The 27991-nt window shown below is 33.9% G+C and overlaps 1 protein-coding gene across 7 annotated transcripts in view; it reads left to right on the top strand.

Moving 5' to 3' along the window:
• Positions 1–18032, top strand: part of LOC124425181 (protein couch potato-like) — a 30373-nt gene extending 12341 nt beyond the window's left edge. For 3 of the 7 annotated variants that reach the window (XM_046965163.1, XM_046965167.1, XM_046965162.1), the window contains exons 2-9: positions 7381–7458; positions 7830–7883; positions 9233–9295; positions 11241–11382; positions 12454–12587; positions 13160–13368; positions 14039–14243; positions 15709–18032. In XM_046965163.1, the coding sequence (XP_046821119.1) occupies positions 7381–7458; positions 7830–7883; positions 9233–9295; positions 11241–11382; positions 12454–12587; positions 13160–13368; positions 14039–14243; positions 15709–15741 (918 nt within the window). In that variant the 3' untranslated portion in view covers positions 15742–18032. The remainder of the gene's footprint in view (positions 1–7380; positions 7459–7829; positions 7884–9232; positions 9296–11240; positions 11383–12453; positions 12588–13159; positions 13369–14038; positions 14244–15708) is intronic. The other 4 variants (XM_046965164.1, XM_046965165.1, XM_046965166.1 and 1 more) reach the window with 4 other exon arrangements.
• The last annotated feature ends 9959 nt before the right edge of the window (positions 18033–27991 follow it).

Raw genomic sequence — 27991 nt, 5'->3', positions numbered from 1 at the left:
AAATCATTTACTGCGAACGAGATTCGGTTCCGCCATTAGCGTAATCAAAATAATCATCGTATTGTTTGAGTTAGTCCAATTGATTTGCATTTTTATCATTTTTCTCATAAATATTTATTAATTTTCGAATATGAGAAAATACGCGTTGAATATAAATAAAAGAATAACCCATAACATTTTCTATCGTTTCTACTAGAAAGATTTTATTGGGCTAATGCAAGGTTCTCATAGATTTCAAATGGATCATGTATATATACTCTCGACAACTTTGAATGGTAGAAATGCATCGATGTGGCTTTTGCTATACAATACGAACTAAAGAGTAAGAGAGAAAGAGAGAGATAGTGGACGTAATCGCTCTGTAACCTAGCATTCAAAGGTTCGCTTTGTAGGCTACTGAGAGAATGGAGAGGGCTCGTCCCTTGATCCACCAGATCGATATCACGTCGACGGAAGCTGCGCGTATCATCATGAACCGGATACGATCAACATAAAGTATTCCCACCGCGGAATGATGGTCTAACCTTGGAGCATAAAGACTCTCTTACTACTGTCTATGCATGGACTATGTATCTTCGTAGATTCACGCTCGCTGGACGAATCAGCTTTTGCGAGAAAAAGAGGTCGCCCCCGAATCCTCCTTTTTTGTCCCCTTCCCCTTCATACCCTTCCTTCCTTTCTCCGTAATCTCTTTCGTTCCTCGTTGCAACCGCTCTTTCACCACTGTTTTTCTGGTGCATGTCGTTCGACTTCGATGCTCTCTGTTCTTTCTACTATTTTTTGTTTTTATTCATTCTCTCTCTCTCTCTCTTTCTCTCTTTCTCTCTCTCTCTTTCTCTATCTATCTATCTATCTCTTTTATTCGACATATACGTCTCTCTCGCCACTCTAATTCCGCCACGAGATCATTCGCGTTCATTGTCCCGGGAATGTAGAAAGTGTCTTTATCGAATATTCGTCACTTTTTTTTACAAAAAACAAGACAGGAGGAAAGTAAGTAATAACTGATTCAAATACCATCTTAAAAATTTAATACAATTCGCTGACTATTCTATACTTTCTCGTCGATTTTTGCTTATTCATTGTCTCTTTTCACATTAACTCAATGTGTCTAGATATATTAATTACCTTGTCTTTTAATAAAATACATTATAGTTTTTGTCGTTGTCATTTTCGAGTTAACATTTCGGCGATGATTATTTTGATTTATTTTGATTATATTGTTTCTTCATCGAATATTTCCTTCCATAGAAAATTATTATTTGACTATTCTTTTTAATATGTTACGTATCACTTCACTATCGTGTGATTAGATACGTGTTTATATGTTATACGCTATTGTGTCTTATAAAACTCGCGAAACGTTCGACTTGCGGTTACACTTCCGCAGTTCTCTTGTTGGTCGAGGTATATTTTGTAAAACGAGAGTTGATATACGACCCGTGATTCGTAAAACCGACATTTTAGCTATTGGGTCGTAATACTCACTTCCGACATGTCATTGACCAAGGTAGAGATGCGGTCAGAGTTCTATCTCTACATAAAATGCAAAAATGTTTAATGGCACTGTGAACATTTCTATTTTTTCTTTTTCCTTTTTTAACATTACCGACGTACAATGAGATCCATCTTTCATTCGTCTCTCCTATGCGCGTTTATACGTATACATATGGTATATATTTCACTCTGTTCCTATTTACAGACATTCACAACGAATGAGGTCTAAAACGCAGCTTTCAGAGATTGAACGACGATACGTTATTGTGAAATTCCTCTCCGTTAACCTGAAACTGAATCGAGGTTATGCGAACTGGTCCAGTTTTACCGTTCTTGTTTTGTGAAACATTTCCGCTGATTCAACGAAGAAAGTTATGGCCATTATTAATCCAATCTTTCGTTGAAAAACAGAAGAGTAGTATTTATGTTCGATTCGATTTAGCACAATTTCTTATGTAAAGGTCGTATTGGAAATAAATTTTGTTATCGAAAAGCGTATATCGTTATTGCAAATAGCTCTCTATAGATAAATTCAAATAATATATCCTCACATCCTCTCGTTCTCGTTGTAATTGCATTCAAGTGCATGGTATTTCAGTTGATATACAAATTGCACAGGTGATTTCTGAGAAAGGTTAAATCGATACATTGGTACGAGGGTAGTCGAATATTCCAAATTAATAGCTATTCGGAAATGCTTGATTACCAGCATTCATGTTATGCTACTAACTGGTAGAACTGATATCCATTAACTTATGTGTCTGTGTATGTCAGTCTTACATGTATTATGGCAATACGCCATCGAAATCAGTATTTCGATTAGCGTTGGAGCTTTTTACAAGTATTTATTTAGTGTTTGTTCGATATCTATGAGTTATTCTATGAGTGGAATAAATATTTAACATACAATGAATAAATCCTTTCAATTTCGGTAATACCTATAATTAATATTATATTTAAATTAAATTATTGAATTAACACGTCGATCACACGTACGCACGAATATATTATATATATTATATATTTTACATATATATATCGTAAATATTTTTTTCTATTTTTATATATTTCAATGAAAGATTTTCGCGTATAAAAGGGAATGAACAAAGTAAACGAGAACTTAAATACAAATTAAAACCTTTGTTCTTCAAGAGAGTTTTAAAACATTCGTATGAAATTGTATCAACGTTCTTGCATCGACCTCGGTCATTTATATGACACACTAGAGTTCCTATCTATGTAATAAAGTGTTTCCGGACATATGTTACGACAGTGCATTTTCGATCTATTTCATTGTGCCAATACCAATGTACGTATTTTATTTTCTTTTTTGAACAATTGCATAGCGATCTGTCATAACATATACACATAAATGTATATATAATATATATATACTTATATATATGTATATTTATTTATACGTACTAGTAAAAAACATCAGAAAATTAAATTCTAACAAAAAGAACGAATATCTTAATCTCTATTTTTCATTTCGAAATGATAAACAGGTTCCTCGAGTTCTAATGACGATATATTTAAAAGAGCATCGTGAAAGGTACTCTTATGTGACCCATCAAACACCACGCAGGTCAGCAACCTGAAACGAGTTTGATGCTGCTTTATTTGCTTTATTGATTGTCTCTTCCTTTAGCCATACGTGGCATCATGCTGAAAGTCGTAAAAAATTTTTTTTCCACGCGTACATTGAATCATGATTGCTTACTTTTAAAATACGAAGTTGTAACAGGAGAGTGGCGAGTAGAGAAATGGTATGCATTTATTTATTTTCTCTTTCTTTCTCCCACCTCGTCACATCTGCCAGGTATTTTAACCGGTTTTTCCCTTTTTTGGTGCGTTCGCACATTTTTTCTCTGAAGGGGCAGCAGCATACCTTCCCTCGTTCGATATCGATTACTATTTACCTCACGGTCTATCGAAGTTACTTTCCGAAAGGGAAAGGAAAGAAGAAAAAAAATGGCCGACCGTTTGTTCGTCATGTTCCTTTCCATTTCTATGTAAAAATAAAACATCACGCAAATAAATAACGGTTATAACAAGTTACAGGCGCTTTAACGAACGCTCTTTGAAATGAAAAGGGATCGTCTTTAGTACAAGACAGATGTACGAGACTTGACGCGCTTAGAATTCTCTGCATTTCAAGCGCGCATTAAAAGGACGTTCGTTCGCTTTCGTTCCTTACCATTTGCGCGCACCTAATTTGTATTCGATTCATGTACCGATAATATAGAGAATAGATTTTCGGATTAAAATATTAAATATAAAACTTTTAACGAAGCAAACCGATTATTAAATTATTAATCAACTCTATATTTATTTATTCATTTTAGATGTTTAATTGAACCTTAGAAAAATATAATTGTTCAATAATATATTCACTCTTTTATTTATGATTAAATAATATTATTTACTTAGTTATTCGTTGGAATTTGCTTGCAAATATCCATAAAATTGCGCTTTCAGCCATTTTTTCTTTTTTTTTCTTTTTTTTTTATAGCTCTTCTACTTCAGGGAACAATTATGATGCACGGTTTGATGGATACACGTATATAAAAATATGAACATACGTTATATATATATACACACGTCGTTTACTTGCGCGCGCGTACACATAACATATACATATATGTTGACTATTTGCATGAGTTAGTGCAATGTGTTACTCCACACATCAATGATTCGTGTTCACGAGCATAGAATTTTACACGCACGCTTAAATTTGGCAAGAACGCATTCGACTTGGCAACCTTGCTAAGGTATAGTATACAGACAAAATCCGTAATTGTAGTTCAATAAATGTCCGCACTTATAATGCAGAGTGCGCCATGTTATTGCTTCATACAGTAGGATATGTCGGTAATTCAGAATGCGCGGTGGGTAAAGACAGATTGCAAGGACATCTTTTATATTATGTTTTTATTTTTATACATATCGTTCTATTTAATTACATAAAATAAATTTACTGTCAAGTGGTAATAATGCGAAGCTATTAATCTAACGATATTAATTGTTTCATTGTTTTCACTGTAGTACCTATCATAGATTAAGATTGCGATCATCATATTTTGTCGATTTGGTAAGGTAATTTCTTTTTATGCGGATATTATTTCCCTTTTTTTTTAATCGATTTATAGTCACAAGTTGTTTAAATATTTTACGAGTACGATGGGAAACATAACGTTTTACATTCTGTGAGTAATAAAAATGTCACCTTTAAAATATTAAAGATAAAGAAGGCGAAGTAACGTTGAACGATGGAGGAAAAGTTGCTTGATTTTCATTTAATAGTCCATTGGATGCTAAAGAATCTGTAGTTAATGATTAAAGGCGCGTGTATATGCAAGGATCGATGAGAGAGAAAGAGAGAGAGAGAGAGAGAGAGAGAGAGAAAGAGAAAGAGAGAGAGAGAGAGAGAGAGAGAGAGAGAGAGAAAGAGAGAGAGAGAGAGGAGTATTCTATGCCGGTTATATTCGCATCGCGTAGTGTACGCATGCGCAAGCGTTTCTATCGTAGAGCGCATAGCTCGCATATGGTAAAATATTTGAACGACGTAGATAAGCCCGCTTTTGTTCTACGTTTATTCAACTTTGTTTTACATTTTGTAACGTAAAGGAAACAACGAAGAAAAGGATGGAATGTATGTCTACTTTTTATATTGTATACTTATAAAGATCATATATTTTTTTTCTTAAAGCATTCTTTAACATACTTGTTTCATCACAATACTGTATATAACGTATATACTCCATTTGAGAAAGCGTATCCTTCAGCTATAACGATTTTTAAAAAACGTCCAGTAAAACTTTTAATAAGAATCTAAAATACCTCGTTATATCGACCGGCATGCTTTGCTTTACTCTTTGGACATAATTTGAACTCCTATTATCCCACTAGAGAATCCTGTAATCCCGTTATATCTAAGGTCTCACCAGACCTTATGAATCATCCTTCGTAAGAGAGGAAAGGAAAGAGAGAACAAAAAGAGGGAGCGTTCAAAGCTGGGTGAATATGTACGATCGATAAAATGGATATTGATCGTATTATCCTTCTATTTATAAAAGAGTTTTCGACGATTGAAATTTTCAACGATCGTTCACTCGTATTATTGTCTTCTTAATTACTGTTTTAGAATGTATTATATTTAGAGTCAATTGAAATAAAGAAATTTTTGAAACAATCAATAGCAGCCCCACTTTCCACTTGAAAGTCGACCACATTCACACGTACGCGACTCGTTATCTGCAAACAAGCGAACCAAGGCACCCTCTCACGTTCTTCTGATCTCTCTCTCTCTTTCTCTCTCTCTCTCTCTCTCTCTCTCTCTCTTTCTGACCCTCTTTCTATTACTGCTCTCAACTTCCGCCCTTTCTTCGATGTCAATATCTTTCGGACAGTTGACTCACGACTCCATGGCACCCTGCCTGCTTTGATATCACCCTCTCGTTTCCTCTTTTCTAAACCCGAAGGAAATCACGATTCGCCATCCAAAATCGTTCAGGCTCTCAGGCATATGGCCGAAGAAAAGATGTCGATGAAAATTATCAATAATTGTGTCATTCGAAAGATTCAAAGGAATCGGTGCAGTCTTGTTGAATCATTCTCGCGAGACTCGTGCAATTAAAACTAGATATATTGATGGCAATTACAGAAGTATTTTTTAAAAACACAGTGCGTATTACACGTATACGCGAAAAAAAAATGAAGGTAAAAGAGATACAGCACGTATATATATATATATATATATATATATATATATATATACATATACATATATATGTATGTACACTACATCCATTCAACGCACACAAAGAAAAGACATAAGAAATTCTGAACATTGGTTCGCGTATACATATGTTAGTCTCTCTCTACGCAGAAGGCTGAAATCATTTCACAGCGTATGAATAAGTGATTCGCATGCGGTGCCTGCTTCTTTCGTTCCGGGCGTTGCACAGACACGACGGCGCCAGTATACCTGCCACCCCCTGCCCGATCCCTCTTCACCTACTACTCATACTTCGTTTTCCTTCCCTTTCTCTTTATTACCATCCCACATCCCTACCTCTTCCTACTGTACGCTTTCACTCGGTTGATACTTTTGCTCCACCTAACCTTCTTCTTCTTCTTCTTCTTCTTCTTCTTCTTCTTCTTCTTCTTCTTCTTCTCCTTCTTCTTCTTCTTCTTCTTCTTCTTCTTGTCCGCTTTATACCCTTTCAGGTTCTGGTTAAACTCAAACTTTTCAATCCCCGTCATCTTATACGTCCCGTTTGAGATTCGTTATTGAGCCCACTAGAATCCGCGAAATTTAAACTTTCACCTAAGAGCCTTTCCCCCCTTTTCTCTTTCTCTTCTTCTCTTCTTCCTTTTTCTTTTCTTTTGTTTTTCTTTTCATTTTTTTTTCCTTTCTGTCTTGGAAACAATGACAACGACGAGGACGGAAAGTTCGTCGCGTGTCGTGCCGAGGAAAATAGGTGAACTTTGAACGATTTCTTTTGGTTGGTTGTATGTGAAATAGGGTCGCGAGACCGTGATAATCATCTCTACGTAATGTATAACGCTCGTTATGTGTCGTTAAAGCTTCGACGTATTCCAGTAACTAAGCTACTTTATCTAATGACTCATATCGCAATATTGGAAAGTGGAAGGGAAAAATATAAGGTTGATGTTTGGATATATTTTTATATTTCAGTTTTTTTTTTATTTCTCTATTTACTAGGATGTATATATAAATTGCATAAATATCTCGAATTCGATTTTACGATCTTTGATATAGACTATCCATCTCTTCTTTTCTTAGGTCTAAAATCTTCCTTTAAAGGGTATCTCTTTAATCTTCTTTATCGTGCTTTTCATCTTTTTTTTTTTCAGGTGCGCACGCTGTTCGTGAGCGGCTTACCGATGGACGCCAAGCCTCGAGAACTGTACCTGCTGTTCAGAGCATACGAGGTCAGCACATGAATTACCACAATTTCTTTTTCTTTTTCTTCTTTTTTTTTTTTTTCTTTTTTTCTCTTCCTTCCCTTTGTCTTCTTTCTTGCACCCTCTCCCCTTTTATTATTCATCATAATAGTGGGGTCAGTGCGAGAAAGAACTTAATCGTCTTTTATTTTTCATTTAGACTTACGATTTTACGTCAGAAATAGAATTTATAGAAGTTATAGAAGGTCGATAATAAAAGCTTCTATACGTTCCATATGTTGCATGGACGAGTAATAGAAAAGTTGTAATAGAATCGATTATAGTTATTCATTCTTATTTCCCCGATTCGTTCGGATCAACGAAGAGAAGACGAGTGAATACTTTTTATTTTATTCCAGGGTTACGAGGGATCGTTGCTGAAGGTTACGAGTAAAAATGGGAAGACGGCGTCGGTAAGTGAAATATTTTTGATATAAAGAAATAAAAATTTAGTTTATTTTTAACAAATATGTTCAAAAATGTATGTAATAAAAGAAATTGTTTAACGTAGAAATTAAAAAGATAGATAATCATTATTCGATTCGTACAATAAGTTTTTTAAAGGAATCGAGAAAAATTTTATTTCTTTCTCATATACTCTGGTACTGAGTGAAGGAAACTTGTATTTCCCTATGGTAACGTAGTTGGAAATAAAACAGCAGGGATACCGAAATAAGAAAGTTACGGACGTAGCGAGGGCCATCTTACGAGGCATCGATCCGAGTTCCATTTTCGTTCGAAACTCCTGAAACATTTATCGGTTGGTAGACATATGAAGGTTGTAATGGATTAGATCGCGGCTTTGCAGAAGAACAGTTATGTTAGTTGCGATATAGTTACATATCTTTTAGTATCGGTTCTTACGATGACACTTCAAACGTTAGCTTCGAAATTAGTTAAATATTATCAATTATTAACATAATTGATTATTATATTAAATTATGTTAATAATTGACAATCTTTTAACTAATTTCGAGAACGAACAACCTCTAGAACGATAGCTTATCACGAAGTCAATGTAAACTAACATTCATGCGTGCAACTCATCCTTATAGTTGGTATTAGAATTCCTAAAGTTCATCGATCCGGAACGTACAATATACGTATACTGAACGCATATTATATAATACGCATAGTGAAGACATTGATATAAAATACAATAGTTCGTACGATTTCCAAGAATATCAAGAGATATAATGTGAAAAATAGGACAACGGACCATAGAGAGCTCAGGAACGTCCGTCTTCTTGCGTTCATCATAATTTATTATTTGCTAGACTTGGAATAGCATATTTTACTTAAAGAACATACTTGTGAAAAGCTTTGTATTTCGAGATTGCTATGTCTCAGAAGGAATTTCTTAAGTTGCATCCGTCATTTCGAGTAGGATACATGGTTTTTACGAAACTTTTGTACTGTTTTTCGTTCACTTAGAAAAATGCCTTGGTAAAGTTACAGTGAACAATATCCATATGACATACACTTGATCATTTACATTTATCTTTAGCCACATTGAAAATTCGTGAAATATTAAAACGACCTTTTTCGTCAAACGTATCATGAATAATGCAATGATTTCATCATGGTTATGCATATGCAAAAGAAAATTTTTATTGATTAACAAGATTGTTTAGAGCCGATCTGATGGCACATTTTTACTTTTTACTTTATACGTTATCGATAATAAATTTATAAATTTAGCGTGATTTATGATTTTGGTTATAAATAAGGGCTTACTGATCAAATCGCCTTACAATTTCAGCCGGTGGGCTTCGTGACTTTCCATACGAGGGCTGGTGCAGAGGCGGCCAAGCAAGATCTACAGGTAAGAATCTAGTTGTATTGAAAATGCTTTCGATTAATAGACAGGATTCAAGGAGCCGGAAAAAATACTTTTGAGAAAATTGGCTATCTATCTTTTGTACATATATACAAACATACGTTTAGACAAGACGTGCCATGGAATGTTAGAACTTCGTTATATCCAACTATAATATATACCCCAACTATACTTACACAAACACATACACACGCGCGCGAGTATATTGTTTGACTATGCCGTCCATTTGGCATGGATTAACGTTATTTAGTTCTTATTCGTTATATCCTCCTCTCATCCGGTCCACTCTCCTTCTCATTATCCAAGCATTAGCTTCTTTCACCTGGGAAAAGCTGCAATATCGTTCTTTTTTATAACACCACGTACGAAAATCGATAAATTTTATTTTTCCTTTTTTTCATGATAACCGTAACGCGTTCTACTTTTTTTTTTTAGAATCGTTTTCATTGCATAAATATTCATAGTTCACGTAATCGCGATAATTCTTTGGTAGAATTAGCGGAAGAACTTAACGGATTTCTTCAGTTTTTATCTATGAAATAAAATTTAATGTATTTTTATGTAACTTTTTAAATGAAAGCAGAGATTACAGTGGTCCGATAATGTTAGTTGTAGAGTTGTAGTTATTAAACTACTTTCGTATTTTACAAACTAATTGTATAGACGGGAAGTAGCGGTTGATAGGTAGGTACTTGTAAGCGTTTTCCAGCGTTTCATAAATATATTCCTTTTTTAAAGACCACTGATTTGCGTTTGAATCGCGCCCGTTGTTCCTGTAAGTACCCCCTTTGCAGTAATTGCGAGCATCAGTTTCTCCGAAGTAGGTTAGAACATTGAACGACGCTTAAACGTCATGATAATTGTTTGAAGGGTATATAATCGGAAAGAGAAAATCGGAACAAAGTTCAATTTGACATAAAGTCGAATAAAGTTTGCTTCGATGTAATTCTCGTTACGTCGAAGCAAATGGATTTATCGTATAATATTAATGAACATCGTTCGAAATTGAATTCGATAAAAGAATTCGTTTTTATTTTCACGGTATCATTCCCTTCCCTATCCCTCCCGAAAAATGCATCCGAGGCATTAATGTTATTTGCGAGATCGGATTGACGTCAGCATTCCTAATATTAACTTTGACCCGTTAACGAACGGACCGTGTCACGTTTTGAAAGCCTTCGAATATTGCCTGCGCTAGCGATAGAGTTTTTTGATATATGTATGTACGTCGATTTGATATTTTATAAAATGACGTTGCGATGTGTGGTAAATAAGGTGAAGGGGAGGAAGGAGTCGTATGATCTCTGATTGTATACATTATATATACATATATAGATATACGCATATATGTATATATTTTTTTTATTACACCACACTGCAACTGAGCTCACGCTATATTGCAAGTATGCAACAATAATGACAAAGACAATGACAACAATAACAATGACAATGGTTTTTAAGAAACATCCTCTTGTCGGATGGACACATCTCGCTCTGTATCGTAGAACTGACTGAGGAACGATCCACTTTGTTAAAACACGTACGCACATGCGTGCTCCTAATGCTGAATTCTTTCGAACCTATTACCCCTCGTGATTGGCACTACCTGTAGATGCATTATTTTCCGATTCATCGTCGCCAAACGTAAAATATTTATTCACCGTAAAATAAAAAACGAGAATAATAAAAATATCAACGAATTTTCATGATATTTCTATTTTAACGCTTTCGTCGGTCAAATAGGGTTGGACATGAAAATGTAATACGATGGCGACGATGGAAAGGAGACGTTGCTGAAATGTTCGAAAAAGCCTGACCCCTTTTCTCTCTCTCTCTCTCTCTTTCTCTGTCTTTTTTTACCTCCACACATATCACGACCCAGCTCTGTACGTGTGCTCCCGGTTTACTAATTTAGGGAATCTATTTCCAGCAGGGGGTTAGATTCGATCCTGATATGCCACAAACCATACGTTTGGAATTTGCAAAAAGTAACACAAAGGTTAGCAAACCCAAGCAACCAGCCGCTGCAGCAGCCACCTCGCACCCTGCTCTGATGCACCCTCTAACTGGACGTAAGTATGCACCGCCACTCATTCACTCGCTAACACACGACTCACCTATTCTACTCACCCACTGCACCGATTGTATAAACTTTATATATATATATATATATATATATATATATATATATATATATATATATATATATATATATATTCAATCCTATTGTTTTATTTTCCTTTTCATCTGTTTTACGTCCCTCATACGAGTATATACCTATCAATAATAATAGTAATAATATAATAATAATATGACCATTTATTATCACTGACTCATTTTACGAGCTCATGATTAGGAAGTAAGGCAATCATAAAAAAAGAATAAGAAAGTATTAAAATTAATTCTCCATAAAAATGATCCAAGAGAATTCTTAATCACGCTATTAAAATCAGTGAATAAAGAAAGAAGGGAAGAAAGCTAAGAACGAATTCGAGCGTTTATCAAGCGGGTTTTGCGGGTATCGTTCTATCGTACCATGCGCGGTTCTACCGCGAAGCGTTGTTTTATCGATTGGTACTTCGAAACATGGCAACTCTAAGCCATCAACAATTTCAGTGAAATTACTCACCGTCACGATTGATTTAATCGTCCTCGTTGAAAATTTATTGTCCAGGGTATGGACGTGTCACAGATGTGAAAGCGCGTCGCTTCGATCCGGCATTCGTGGAAATCTCGACGTCTTTTTTGCATATATGTAACGTAGATAAATATAGCACTTTTTCCAAGAAATTTTGCAAAATTTCGACTGAAAATCAAATTAAAAAATAAAAATAATCGCTCTGTATCAATTCGAAATACATACATAAAATTGTTATTGAATAATATATTTTCACATGATCATTTTAAGGTTCGTTTAGTATCGATTATTATCTATAAATTTCTTGAATACATTGGATTATCTATTAAAGAATATGAATGATCTGCAATGTTTCTCCTGATCATTTTAAGATTTATTTCGTATTAATTGTATTTTATAACATTATCAATATGTTTGGGTACATCGAATTGTTATTAAACATAAATTATAATATATTATGTTCATGAAAAGCAACAATCTTCTTTAATAATGAATTCTATTCCAGACATAGGAAGCCCATTTTTCCCCGGTGGTCCTGAACTATGGCATCATCCATTGGCGTATTCAACAGCTGGAGAATTACCAGGCGCTCTACAACATGCAACGCTGGTGCATCCAGCGTTACACCCTCAGGTCCCCGTACGTTCCTATCTTTGACTATCAGCAGACAAAGCTCTGGAGCCGCCGACAAGCGCCCCGATGCACGTTAGTGATACACATGATCGTTATACTCGATTACTGAATCATGCGGTGTCCAAATAAAATAGAGATAAAAGATACGTAAAGTTACATCGAAATCAATTTCATCGACGTGACTCAACGAAGACTACGACGAGTACGACATAGCTCGGCTTCCTACCTCGGATCTCTTTGCTTCGATCGTCTGAATTATTTATTTGCTCGATGGACGTGCTTTTATACTCGCGTAGATGTTTTGACGTGTACATGTTATATCTATCTAATACGTATCGGTAGATCGAATGAATCGAATAAAGATAGTTTGCGGTCTAGAGACGATTTTTATGGAACGTGGGAAGGAATGTACGGTTAGGTGACTGGATTAGGAAAGAAATTAGAAATATATCCATTTTTGGATATATTTAAAAGTTGGCTAAATACTAATAAATTTGACTTCAAATTTATCAGAATTTTCTTTTTCGATTTCTTTGATCCAAAAAATAAAAATATATTCAAACGTTTCTTAATTTCAGGCTCCTATGTCTTTACCACATCCAACGACTTTAACATCAATACACGCATCGCTGCCACATTTCTTACCATCACCGGCATTAGCGTCACCCGTTGGATCGCCGTCATCACAGCCGAATATCGCAGTTAGCAACGCTCCGTGCTCCACCCTGTTTGTCGCTAATCTCGGTCAATTTGTGTCCGAACATGAGCTCAAGGATATCTTCAGCAGGTCAGAAAGTTTTGATATATCTACGACGTTTAACAGATTGGAGATGGATTAAATGCTTTAAGCATTTTTACACTTATCATCGAACAATCGTTCAAATCGATAAGTATAACAGTTTTGCAACTGCCCCTCGTTTTGCTTCGAACGGTAATTAAAAATCGGATTCTCTTTTCGTCTAGAGTACGTTCGATTGACACCGAATAAACAATCTCAACGGTATCGATATTTAATTTTCAAAGTTGACAGTGCGCGATAAAATATCTAACACCGTTCATCATTTTAACATGATCGCAAATCGAAGACAAGGAACTCGAAGAATGAAAGAATCTTATCTTTTATCGCACCAACAATCATTTCACAATGGTAACCATCCATTCACAGGATTCGAAAATTCCGGTATAGGTTTCCATGCACCCAACCATTTATCCTCTTTTTCTCTCCCTCTTTCTCTTTCTCTCTCTCTTTTTCTTTCCTTTCTATTTCTGTTTCTCTCTCTTTTCTACGCATCACACGCGTGCACCGGCTTTGTACCGATCGAAAACAATAATAAAATTTTGCACAATTATCACCAGCAATTAACTACCCTTAAGACCGTAAACCTTCCAAAACCCTTTTAGCAGCAAAGAACCTCTGTACAACTAACAAAAGCACGTTTTATCTTATTTATGCACAGTTTCCCTGGTTTCTCCCGGCTTCGTATGCACACGAAGGGAGGGTCACCGGTGGCCTTCGTCGAATATCAAGACGTACGCTACGCGGCACAGGCGATGTCCACTCTCCAGGGGTCCCTTCTCCTCTCCTCCGACCGAGGAGCGATAAGAATCGAATATGCAAAATCAAAAATGGCCGAGGTGGGCTTTACAAATCTCTGGATCGAAGTAGGTTTCATTTTGTCTATGATACACAACCGGCTAATTCTTTGTCTATATTTCTCTTTCTCTTTCTCTCTTCCTCTCTCGTTCTCTCTCTCTCTCTCTCTCTCTCTCTCTCTCTCATATTCATTCTTTCATTCTCTTACTCTCATGAAATATTCGACGAACGCGCAGTTTTGCTCGCTGTTATATACATACATATACGATGCTAAGCCACTCGGAACCTTTCCAATCCTCTCCGTCAATTTTAAACCGCATAAACGCACGCCCGATGATTCTTTACGCTTGATTACCTGCTCCTGCACCGATTCTATTTACGTCATTGTAGTAACGAATGTAAAAGGACATCTGTATCTGTATAGTCGCACAACGATCGAGGTCTATGTCGTACATCGTTTTTACAGAAAGGATCACGAGCACAACATTGCGTTTTCGTCGTTTTTGAATCGTTATTCGATATAATTGGCCACAGTGGAGTTCATTAATTATTCTTTTCTTTTTCTTTTTTTCTGTTTTTTACTTTCGTTTCTCACCCTGCATCTCTCGATCTCATTAGCGTCAGCCTTATTCAAGTTCCCTATCTTCAATTTTTGCGTTCTTGACTTTGCTTTTCGCGAAAAAAAACGCTGATCTTAATAAGTTCATATTTATTTTTTTTCTGATCCTCTCTCTATATATACACATATGTGTTATGCTGAATAGTGCTTCGGTGGGACGAATTTTGTTTCTCTGTCTTTGCACGATCTCGTTTTTAAATGATTAGATGCTTGCGTTTACAGAGATACGTTAAGTCGGTTGAATAATCGTTTCTAAAATATCCTGTAAATGTTGAGTTTCGCATTTACCTAGATCTCAATTATTCTGTTAAAAATAATTTTCTTTTAGTTTTAATCCATTCTTTCTAGTTAGTATGACTCATATCTGAGATAAAAACATTGTCAGATAATATTTCAATTAAAATTTTCTTTTTAATAAAAAAGATTAGAAAATTTTGTAAAAGAATTTCCATTTATTTTCTATAAAAAAAAATTAATATAGCGCATTTGAAGTAACGTTCCGTGGAATCTCTAAAGTAACTCATTCTTTACAGCAAGTTTATTATTATTTATCTGTTGTATTTAACAGCGAGCAGACAAGGTAGAGATATTTTCCATGCATAGGGGATAATAACGTAGCGACGCGTTCTGTTAACTTTGAAAATTAATTTCTTTTAAAGTTTTCATTTATTTTTTTGTGTCTTCGTTCATCTAGTTTTTCTTGAACATAGTGATAAAATCAATTTCAATTTAATATTCACAGAGTAGATATCCTTTGTATGTTAAACAAAGGGCGTTATACGAAGGGCGAATTAAAAATATTTAATTAAAAAATTACTTTGACATTTTTAATATGAGAAGGAAAAAAGTTTATTTATAGACGATCGTTACAGTTGTCCCTAAAAGATTCTAATTATTTCTCTTTATTTTCTCAGGGATCAAAGAGAGAAGAAAACGGGCAACCTTAAGATCGACATTAATGGCATATAAGAAGAAAAACAAGAGAAAAACGGCATATTCTTACGGAGAAGGGGAAAAAAACGCAGGCGTTCATAATGAATTGGAAGATTTCGCTATGGTACAACAACACGATGACAAACAACAGGAAACACAGCACAACAAGAACAAGAAGAACAACGATAATGGGATATATATCTGGCGTAAAAAATTTCCATCTTAATGTGGAAAATAAAAATATATATAGGCGCGTATTAACGTATCGTAAAGAATAAAAATAGCAGACGCACATACATATACACATACACATACATATACAAATAAACGCGAAATAAAACAGGGATTTACACGTAAATACAGAGAAGAAGCAAAAAAATGGAGAGATATGAAAATACGAATCACGAGGACGGGGTGAGGAGAGTCGTTCCACCTTGATCCGAGCAGCACCAATAGATAAATTTTGTAATTTATTCGGCGCAATGGCGTTGGTTCGCGTCTCGCCGGGGGCCCAATAATCGTGTATTCCTAGGTATACATAATATTTTTAAAGGATTTATCTTACCGATTCGTAGCCGTGCGTTTTTCCCTATTTTTTTTATTTTTTTCTATTTTTTTTTTTTTTTTTTTATTTTCACTGGATTTTACATCAGGATGGATGGACGACGACGAAGTGAAAGAGGAGAGTGAGAAAAAGAATAAATTCAGGCTGCGTGAGATGAAGAGAGAATGTGCGCGAGAAAGAAAGATAAAGAGAAAGAGAGAGAGAGAGAGAGAGAGAGAGAGAGAGAGAGAGAGAGAGAGAGAGAGAGAGAGAGAGAGAGAAAGAGAGAGAAGAAAATGAAAAGACGAAACTAGAAAGAGATGAACGAAGGTAACAGTCGACGATAGAAGCAAGTAGAGACGAAGGATCCGCATATCGGGGAGTATGTAATTGAAGCTAATTAAAGCTAATTATTAAAGAGCAAAACCACGCTTGTGCATAGCCTTGTTGTCGAAAGACGATCGGTTCGTATTATAAATAATATAAAGAAGACAAGATGACACTTACAAAGAAAAAGAAAAAAAAAAGAATAACGGAGATATGACACACCGAAGAGCACATATAATTTATTTGCACGTCGCGCACAGAAGATCGAGTAAGATTCTCCTTAGGAGATAATTCGTGCCTCAAAATGCCGGCGACGACGCCTCGACAGGAAAAAAAGACAGGAAAGGAAGAAAAACGCAACGAGCGTGTGCGCGCTGTCGTCTTGATAAAAAAAAAGAAAGAAATTGCGACAAAGAGAGACGTATGAGTAAAACAAGAAAAAACAAATAGAATAATTATATTATCCAATAATAATATTAATATATATTAATAATAATAATAATAATATTAATAATAATAATAATAATAATAATAATAATAATAATAATAATAAAAATAATAATAATAATAATCAAGCGCTCGCGCAAGTAACGCTATCCTTCGCAGCTTTTTACTTGAGACTATAAGAATTAAAAAGAGAGAAAAAGAAAGAATAAAAAATAGGTTTTATACAAGATGGTTATCGTCGCCATTGAACAAACGATCTCTGTAAATAATGATTTTTAAGACGAACGACGAAGGAACGTTTTCGGTCGATGCTTTCGAGATGACTAATTAGCGCGCGCGCACACGAACACAAACATACATCTTTTATGGACGATGTTGGTGAAGAGAGATAAAAGAAAAAAATAAGAGGAACAAGCGTCGAAGGCTCGTAGATGAAGTTACGTATTTATTATACAAAGCGGTGAAAGGAAGATGAGTTATGTACATCAAGCTTAATACCAAAGGTGCCCTAAGATGCGTGTATTTATGTTTTATTATCGGCGGGTTGCGAAGGTGCGAGCCACATGCGTTGCATGAATATGTATCTTGTTGATAGGTGTGCATCTATTCACATAGAATGGATAAAACGAAAGAACGTGGGTGTTCAGGTGGGATGTTTAAAAGGATGATGTTGGTAAGGGAAGGGAGGTGTGTAATGAAAAGAAAATATAAAAAATAGGAGAAAAAGGACGAAAGATTTAATACGGCTTAGCGAAAGAGAGGGAGAGAAAAAGAAAGAGAGAGAGAGAGAGAGAGAGAGAGAGAGAGAGAGAGAGAAGGGGGGTGGAAGAGAGATAGGAAGAAGGAGAAAAATTATAAAAAATCGAACGAGTATTAAGTGATAACCTTATTCATATACATAACGAATGTGAACATATCATAGGATTAGGCAATTAGGCAAGGGCAAAGAAAAAAATTGAGAAACGTTATTATACGATCTGTTGTCGTGATGTATCGGAGAAGGAAAAAAAAAGAAAAAGAGGGGAAAAAAAACGAGAGAAGAGAAAGCAGACAGAACAGGTGTTTTGCCATGCGTGCTAGAAAAAAAATAAATAAACAGCGGCCAACTCGGCACGTAATTTGTCCAAGTGCCTTCCCGTTGGTCGAGTCATGCTTTAATCGTAAACTGTAGATAAAAGAGAAAAAAAAGAATCTCTCGTCCGGATGTTAAACGTCTGAAAAAAAAAACAAAAAATTCAATGTTTATGCCTCTAGCGCTGTTTTTTTTTTTCTTCTTTTTATATATGCACATATGTATGTATGTACGTATGTATGTATGCATGTATGTATGCATGTATGTATGCATGTATGTATGCATGTATGTATGTATGTATGTATGTATGTATGTATGTATGTATGTATGTATGTATGTATGTATGTATGTATGTATGTATGTATGTTGTATGATGTATGTATGTATGTATGTGTATGTATATATATATATATATATATATATATATATATATATATATCATCCGCTGGATTTAGGACGGTTTTAAGGCAAAATTTTCCGCGTCTCCCTCCGGTCTGTTAATGACGTCAATACTGTATTGAAAATATCGAGTAAAATACATATCTTAAACGCGCTGTTATTAGAATTAAATCAAGAATCGAATGAAATCGAGTTAGACGAAAAAAAATTAAATAATAATGAAGCTCGTGTCATTGCCTTATGTATATAGGTACAAGTTTCACGCAGAAATTAAATGATTGACGAATAATTGCATTTTAGAAATTTTGAAGATCGTCTGTGTTTTAATTCGCAAATTGTCGAAGTAAACCTTACTGTTTATACCAATATCTTTGTCGTTCATCGATAAATAACAAAAAAGGAAGAATTCATAAGTAAAAGATCAATGAAATTTCTATTGATTATCATCTATACAATAAAATATCGATGTGACACCAAGTCGCGGTTTATGCATTTTGAGACTCCGACGCTCATAGGATATGAAGGGAGATAGATGGATAAATAAAGAAAAATTAAATAATTAATTAAACAAAGTCGCGATCGAAAGAGGAAAGGATTCCCTTTCGTGACGTTTACAATATTTTACTTTTTGTATTCTTTTTTCTTTTTTGAATAACAAATTCGTAACAAGAGAATAGCGCTAGAGTTCCGTGGATTTATAAAAACTTTAATTGGTTTGACACTCTTTTTGTAATATCGACGAGAAATGTTCTAGAATAATTTCGGTAGATTGATCACAATCGTCTCGGCTCTCGTTTTCCATTTTCCATGATAAAAAAAAGAGAGAGAAAGTATTTATGTTCCATCGCGATAGACACATATCCTTAGCCGTCCTAACATCGCACTCATGTAATAAACTCACTGAATATCGGTGGAATTTGGATAGGACAGAACAATCAATACGTTCGTAATTATTTTTAATAGACTTTAAACTATGAATCGAAAGTATAATGATCGTTCGCCGAGTATCGCTCGGTTGAATAACGTTCATTAATTAAGCTCGATGTATTAAATGTTTTCGCGTACGTTTGGAATGTCCAGTGAGCGCAAAAATTGCTGAAAATCGACCGTTTAACTAGGCCGACGTAATTGGGTGAAAAAAATAATATAAAAGAGAAAGTATGAAAACAAAAAGAAAAAGAAAAAAGAAAGAAGAAAAATAAAATGAAAGAAAAAAAAAACGTGTGCGAACTTTTCATATAAGTTGGGACAATTGATCGCGCAGTGGACGTTCGTATAGCATTTTATTGTTCTTTCAGAGAGATAGAAACGTCTCTCGCGTAGATGAAAAAGAAGTAGAAAAAGAAGTAGGGAAAAGAAGAAGCACGTCGATACATCTGTTTGTTGATCCGAGAACGGATCGATGAATTTACAATTAGACGACAAATTATAGTGTTGATATTGATTATGATAATATCGAATAAATATAAAATACACACACACACACACACACACACACACACACACACATATATATATATAGAGTGGGACCGAATTATCGTTTTAGGGTAAACGATGGCCGAAAGTATCATATCGTGTGGAAAGTGATAAGAGTACGTTGCAAATGGTATTCAGGGTCGTTACACTGTACACATATATATATATATATATATATATATATATATATATATATTATATATATTTCCTAATCTTGGATTAGACTAAAAAAGCCCAAATTACAAGGAAACGCGAGCGACCGTTTTGAGCAACGTAATTTTATAATTACGGGAAAGTAAATCCACGTTAAAAAGAAAGTAATAGAAAATAAAATGAATTTTAAATGAGAAAAATACAAAAATAAATAAGTAAATCAAACATCATGGGTATTAAAAATTGCAGCAACACGTACAAGATATCGATATACGAGTTACATTACTTTTAAATCATTCCATGAGGACGATTTCGATTCCGCGTTTTTTGATCGACGTCATTCATCAAGGCATTCTCGAGGTGTATTTTAAAGTAACAAGATCGATCAGTCCTTTTTTGTACGGTTTCTTTTCTTTATCCTATTTCAATAAATGCTGATATTTTAATATGATTCAATATATTCCTTGTTTCGATATATTCCAAACGAAAAGATTGGTGTATCTTATGGGAATCGAAATTTTGTTGGCAAATTTCTATCGAACATGAAAAAAGAAAAACAAAAATAAATTACTTCTTTTTTGCGAAGTCGCGAGCATGAAATATCACGAACGAAATGTTTTCCTGAATTGACTTTTTTCAGTGAACTCTATTTTCTGCACGATATAAATATTCTGAATTATTATGTACACATAATAGGTTACAATGCTACAATATGCAAATTACAGCACGTAATAGAGCTTATCGCAACTCAATTAAGAATTTCACCTTAAAAAAATTAATGCACGTGATACGAAACACGAGTCGCGCTATTCTCATTTTAATGAGGTTTTCCAGCGAAGAGACCCATAGTATTTAGATTATTATTACTTGCAACAACAATGTAAAGGTTCGATATTTATTGTATGTTAATTATTTATTTATATTCTTTATCTTTACATGGTGTTTCACGTGATATGTTTGAGTTAAACGATTTAAGTCGTTAAATTTGATTATAGTTATCGATATACGTAAATTATTATTATTCATATGGTTTTATTATAGATTGATTTATATTTCTATCTTTAGGTCGTAAATTCCTATTTTTATTTTTTTTTTATTTTTCTTGTAACTTAGCCGAGCAGCGATATTTCGAATCGATCGTGAGTGATTAAATCGAAAAGCATAGAAACGTTTTTTAATTTATTTTATATCTCGAGTATCGTTAAAAAATGATTTTTAATCCTATTATTAATTTATTTATGTATTATATATTAAAGCGAATTCGGACGCAGTCATTCGAAGGCTACATTCGAAGTTTGTACTTATGGTTAGAAATGGTAACGATTAAAAATGTTAGACGTTATTTTCAAAAATAATAGAACAGTTTTCGAAGCTGTAAGCCAAACGAGGCCTTACATCCCATGTCGAGGTTTCAGGGAAAATCATTAACATTAACGAACGAACGTTGAATAATCTTGGAGTTCTTCGAACTTCAATTTTTCTTTACTCCAGCTCAGTTTATTTTTTTATTTTTTTTTTTATTTTGTTCTCTCCCATTTTCGTGATTTATTAAACATTTTTACCAAAGAGCTCGCTTTATAGTTAGGAAAATACGTACAATGAAACGAAGCGATGATATATTATGGCATATTTTCTTCGGAGGAACCGACTTGGTTAAACAATTGTACACATATATATCAATTGTATAATTATTTATTCGAAATTCGAGATAAATTTCTCATAAGTAATTCAACGTCGTTTAAAGAGCGATCGCTTGGCGAAATATTTGAATGAAATAGAAATCAGTGAGAGGATCAGTGTGCAAACAATGCCAAATAACTTAGTCAATTGAAGATAAACCAAAAGCCTCGTAGGAAAACTCGTTAATTTATCATCATTGAAATTTTTTTCTTCCTTGAGAGATACACGATTCGGTGCACGATTAATTCGTTTCGTCGAGAAAAGAAAGATTCTTTTTTCGGGACCGTTTTTAAAAGTAAAAAGTTACTCTTCGATTATCATCTTTCCTTTTTCTTTTTTTTTTATTTTTTTTATTTTTATTTTTACTGTACGAACGCGATTGCTCGAGCTTTGTCGCTCGAATAGCTATATTTGGAAAAAGATATAAAGAAAAGAAAGAAAGAAAGAAAGAAAAAAGAAAAAAAGAGAAAAAAAAAAAGAAAAAAAAATATCAATGTAGTAAGAATAAAACGTACACAGACCGACGATCGCGATATACATATCTATGATCCGACGAACGAGCTTTGCCCGTGCTCCGCGTGCAAATCATCAAGAAAATGATATATATAGGTAACATATATATATATACACATTTTGACGTCTCGTGCGATTAGCGAAATTCTCTAGTTTCCCCGATTGGCCTTTTCGACGAGGGAAATCGACGAGACTCAATCGATGAGAACGGTGTAGATACGAAAGTATAAAATATATCTGTTCTCCTCTTTGCTTTTTGTAGAGTTTCTATCGCCGTAGTTTGATAAAATATTTCGATGAAGGAGGAATCATCGGGATCGGTGAAATATAGCGCGAATTCATTCCGTGTAATCGTAACTGGTTTTCTGCATTTTAGATCGTAAGGGAACGTACTCGTTGTCGGCGATCGATGACGGATCGTTAGGTTGAATTTTAAAGTGCTTTACAAGTGAACTAACTCATATCAGTAGATAGTACTGCTAGTATGTAATTCTCTATAGTAGCGTTTACGCGTAAATAAGAATATTAGAATAATATATATATATATATATATATATATATATATATATATATATATATGTCTATATTAAAAGTGAATATATATATCTATATATATACGAAAAGGAATATATATATGCATACATATATATATATATATATATATATATATATATATATATATACAAACATATGTATATGTATATACATGTATGAAAATAGAAAAATTAAGACGCAAAGAGAGAGAGAGAGAGAAAGAGAGAGAGAGAGAGAGAGAGAGAGAGAGAGAAATATATAAAAGAAAAAATAAAAACACACACATATACAAACACAAATTCGCGTATAATGAAGAGAGAAATATGTACATTGTCTATCAGATATTTTGTACCGTAATAAGGAAACGAAGAAAAATAAAAAGGGGAAGAAAAGAGAGAAAGAAGATAACGAGATAACATGAAAAAATCACGCAAGTAGGAGAGGAAAGAGGAACTTCTAACGACTCGATTACTTGTTTTTTCTTTTATACAATGTATTGCAATATCATCATGTAAATTACATTAACGTAATAATACGCAATTGCTATACGAAAATGTAGATACCAGATAAAAGTATTCGATAGGATACATGTAAAAAGTTCACACATACACACACACACACAAACACAGATATAAACATACATATATTACGTGACAAAAATCTTTTACAATGATATGGATCGGTATTGCTGGAAAGAGATAAATGATGCGTGGATTCGCACCAACGAAATTTGCCATAAAAGCAATTCGCGAAGAAATGTTTGTTATCGCATCGATTTCGAGTGATAGTCGATCTATCAAGACGATTACGAGTGATAACATCGTCTTATACAGGACATTTACCTTTCACGACGATTTTTGACAACGTTCAAAGTCGTCCATCATAAGCCGAAGGCCTTCAAAGAAAAATATATGAATGAAGGAGCATGAGAAGTAAAAAACGAAAAACGAGAAATGAGAAATAAGAAGAAAATAAAAAACTAAAAAATGGAACGTCTCGCATTACACATTGAAGATCATCATCTTACGAAATATTCTGCTTTTCTTGCTACAGGCGATCGACCAAGATGTGTTAAACGTAAAATATTATGGAAAAGGTTGTGTTTGAAAAGGGTGAATGGTCGTGAATAAAAGAAAAGCAGAAAAAAGAGAACGCGTGAAATCGTTCTAGTTTGGTCTTGTGTGTATCATCGAAGGGGTTTAAAGAAGATAAAAATTAGAAGCCTTGGGTACTCAAGGTTATCTAGCCTCGGGTTAGTCGAGATCAAGCTCCGAAAGAATATATTCTCAACCAAAGATTAGCAATGTATGTATATCTTTCCAAAGATTAAAAGAGCAAGACGAAAGAGAAAGAGATAAATAAAGAAGAAGAATAAGATAAAAGTGAAAAAATGTATAAACGTTGAAAGAAAGATAACAGAATATGAAAGTTTTATCTATTACAATCGGAGAAAGAGATCTCGATCGTCTAGCGTTTCATCGATCATGATTATCGATCCCATTGAAATTTATCGATCAATTCGGGATAAAACAAAGCGCATATTTCCTTTCTTTTTTAGACAAAAATCATCAAAAAGATCAATAAAAAATAGAGCGTGGAAAAAATTCGCAATTGACAAAATTTTTGTCTTTGGCTCAGTGAACAACAAATTGCTCGATAATAAATAAAAATTGGATAATATTTTGATAATCGATCGACAACGATTCGATCCTTCCAAGTTTTATACAAAATTATAGATACACACTTTTGACATGCAAAAAAAACGCGTCTAGTTCATTATATTTCAGACTCAAGAAGAACGCGAGCCTTATAGCTAAGTTTTTAAGTTTTTCAAAATCTACGAACCGAACTTAACAAGCGAGATAAGTTATTAATACATATCATTATATTTACAAAGATAAAACTCGAGTTATATTACCTCGTTTATAGAGACACGAGCATTTAGGCGGATCGGATATTAAAAAAAAAAACGCTGACATATGAATTTTTCTTTCAATTCTTTTTTCTTTTTTTTTTTCCTTTACTTTTTCCTAATGTAAGAATCCACGAAGAAAATTTTATCATTTCGGTGAAATATATATATTATATTAACGATTACTGTGAGACTATATCATACGGTGGTTGTGCGTAGTTCAACGTACTTAGAAAAAGAAACTAGCCTTTTGGAGATTAAATCAGAAAGAAGCATCTAATTGCTTGAGGTTCAATTGACGAAACAAATATCAGTATTATTCTTACACTATTCCGTCGAGATCCGTCTTGTTCTTATTTGAACAATTTCAGTGAAACTCATCGAAACGATCTAACAGACAAAAACAACAAGAAACAAAAAACAACGTCCAGGAGTTTCGTAAATCACGAATGCTCAATGATGTTTGTTTATCATTTTAATAGCATATTTTTTAAACAGAGTTTTGTGTTCCCATAGCAGCGTGCAAGGTGTACGTCTATTTTCGCTTTTTTTCTTTACGATTATGAATAACATTAGATGTATCATAGATACATTATATTCTGTTGATACTATTATTATTTACGTAATTATCGATTATTAATGATCATTATCGTACGTGACAAGAAAAATAAAACAGGAAAAAGAAAAGTAGAAAAATGATGATTTTTTCATTTCTGTTTTAAACTTTAGTTTCAATTAAAGAATAGGTCCATTAAGCGTTTATTGACGTACACATGCTCTGTCGTTCATGTGAACGAAAACACGCTTATCCTGCATATTTTCTCAGAAAATGAACATTTTTTAATTTTAAATCTAAGATTTAGCATCTAAGATTTATCTAAGAATTTCGTTCCTACTTATATAAAGTTGTACGAAGAAAATGTGAAAAAGTAGGATAAAATTTCCAGTGATTATTTCATGAATGTATTATCGATGTAAGAGCGATTATATATATATATATATATATATATATATATATATATATATATATATATATATTTTATTCTTTATATGTACAAATTGAAAAAGTTCGCGTCAGGCAGGTTCAGCGATTTTTTGCATATCAGGTGAACATTATGTGATTATGAATAGCAAATTCATCGATCATTTATGAATAGTTATACGTTGGACTAAAGCTGTTTGATTGCGTAAATACTTTTTTATTGTCACCTTTTACCGCCTATGTTTAAACCAAAGCTATTTGAAAAGTTAGATAGAGATTGATGTGATACAAAAAGGCGCGAAGTATGAATTGTGATTCTTGACTCGATACGAATTGAGCATAATTCATATTCTTAAAGATCATTATGCTCATCGCCGGAAAACTGATACCGATTCGATTTATTTAAGCGAACAGCTCAAACAGCGAGTAAATCTGTTAGAGAGATTTCCCGATTAAACAAAGATACGATAAAAAAGTAATAAATTTGTTATTTGTTTCGAAAAATATAGGATACGCTTGCGAGGAAGTTAATGAATGGGATTGTGATATACATACATACATATACATACTACATACAAAGCATCGTATACTGGCAGTATATTGTACGAAGCTAACAACCGAATTTGAACGTCCAAAAGGAATATTTACAAGATAAATAATTTATTAACGTGTTCATTCGACGTCGGTCTTCACGCGCGGAGATCATACGTTGCAATATTGTCATATACTATACATATCTATACATATTTACGTATATGCAAACAAACATATACACACACATAGACACACACACACACACACACACACATATGTATATAATATAGAATTTCTCTGCTTTTAAGTAGTTTGAAGTAACGAACGACCAAATATACAATATTTCGTACTAAACCATTGCGAGTCAAGAAACCAAAGTTCACTCTACTTCTCAATGGCGATCAAACGATATACTTGTCAGCTGTTATAAGGTTTAATCTGTTCATTGATGATATTTCTCCGCGCGTGGATACTTTAGTGAAAAAGTAAAGAAAAGAGGACAAGACAAGACAAGACAAGAAAGGAAAAGAGATCACTGTAATAATCATGAATTCAATAATATGTCAAAAGCGTATACATATTTTGAATGAAAGTATGAAGAAATGGCAATTAATAGATCATTGAATGGATATTTTTTATACTCTTAAAGTGGAAAATAATACATACATACATATACAAATACATGGACACACATACATATGATAGTTAACATTTAAGATCGGACAGTATATACGATAGGGTTGAAATTTGGGAGATAATAGGAGGAGAGGATAAAAACAAAACAAAAATACATAAATAAGTAAAAAACAGAGGAAGAAAATTTGTAAAGAAAGTACCGTTGACTCATACAGAAATAGCAATGATTACAATACTGATACTAATAAAAATGGAGGGGGGAGATGGGGATGGGGTTATTTTTTATCCAACTCGCGAAACAGTAGGTAGTGCTCGTTCGTGCGAGAATTTTAAATTTGAAATGTACGATTGAGTGACCTGCATCGTTTCGTAATCGTATCCTAATGGACGCGTAATATCAATTTTGAATTAGTTTAGGGAACGTTTCGAGAATGTATATTCTTGCAAAGGAAAGAGCTGGAATAAAAAGAATATGTGATGGAAAGGAATAGAGATAAGGAAATAACTTGTGAATGAATCTCAAGATCGAAGTAGCGACGACGACGACGACGATGTTGACTTTGATGATGACGATAATGATGATAATGATGATGTCGATCATGCCGATGCTTATGCTGACGATGATAATGATGATGATAATAAGTAATATTAATAACCAGTAGGAATAATCGATAGTAATAAATTGTAGCAGCTTTCTGTGTAAGGTTATTGTGATATTTAAGTAATGGTAACTTTACCGTAGCGATAAAAATTAAAGAGAAAAAGAAATACATTGGACACATACGCACACACACACATACACATACACATACACACACACACACACACACACACACACACGAAAAGACACATACATATTGACGCAGAGACATAAGAATCTGATATATTAGCGAGCGTAGGAGTAAAGTAATTAATCAGTATGTCGACGAGGCTCCGAACGCTGCCTCTTCAATGGAAAAAAAGAAAAAAAGAAAAAAACAATGGAAAAAAAGAAAACGGTCGATTCGCCACGAGAGATAGTAAAGTATGTATAGCGGTGAGTGTTTCGATATAGC

The sequence above is a fragment of the Vespa crabro genome, chromosome 6 (genome assembly GCF_910589235.1).
Source record: "Vespa crabro chromosome 6, iyVesCrab1.2, whole genome shotgun sequence".
NCBI classification, from domain to species: Eukaryota; Metazoa; Arthropoda; class Insecta; order Hymenoptera; family Vespidae; genus Vespa; species Vespa crabro.
The sequence above is the reverse complement of the archived record's forward strand: the minus strand, read 5'-3'. Positions and strand labels throughout refer to the sequence as shown.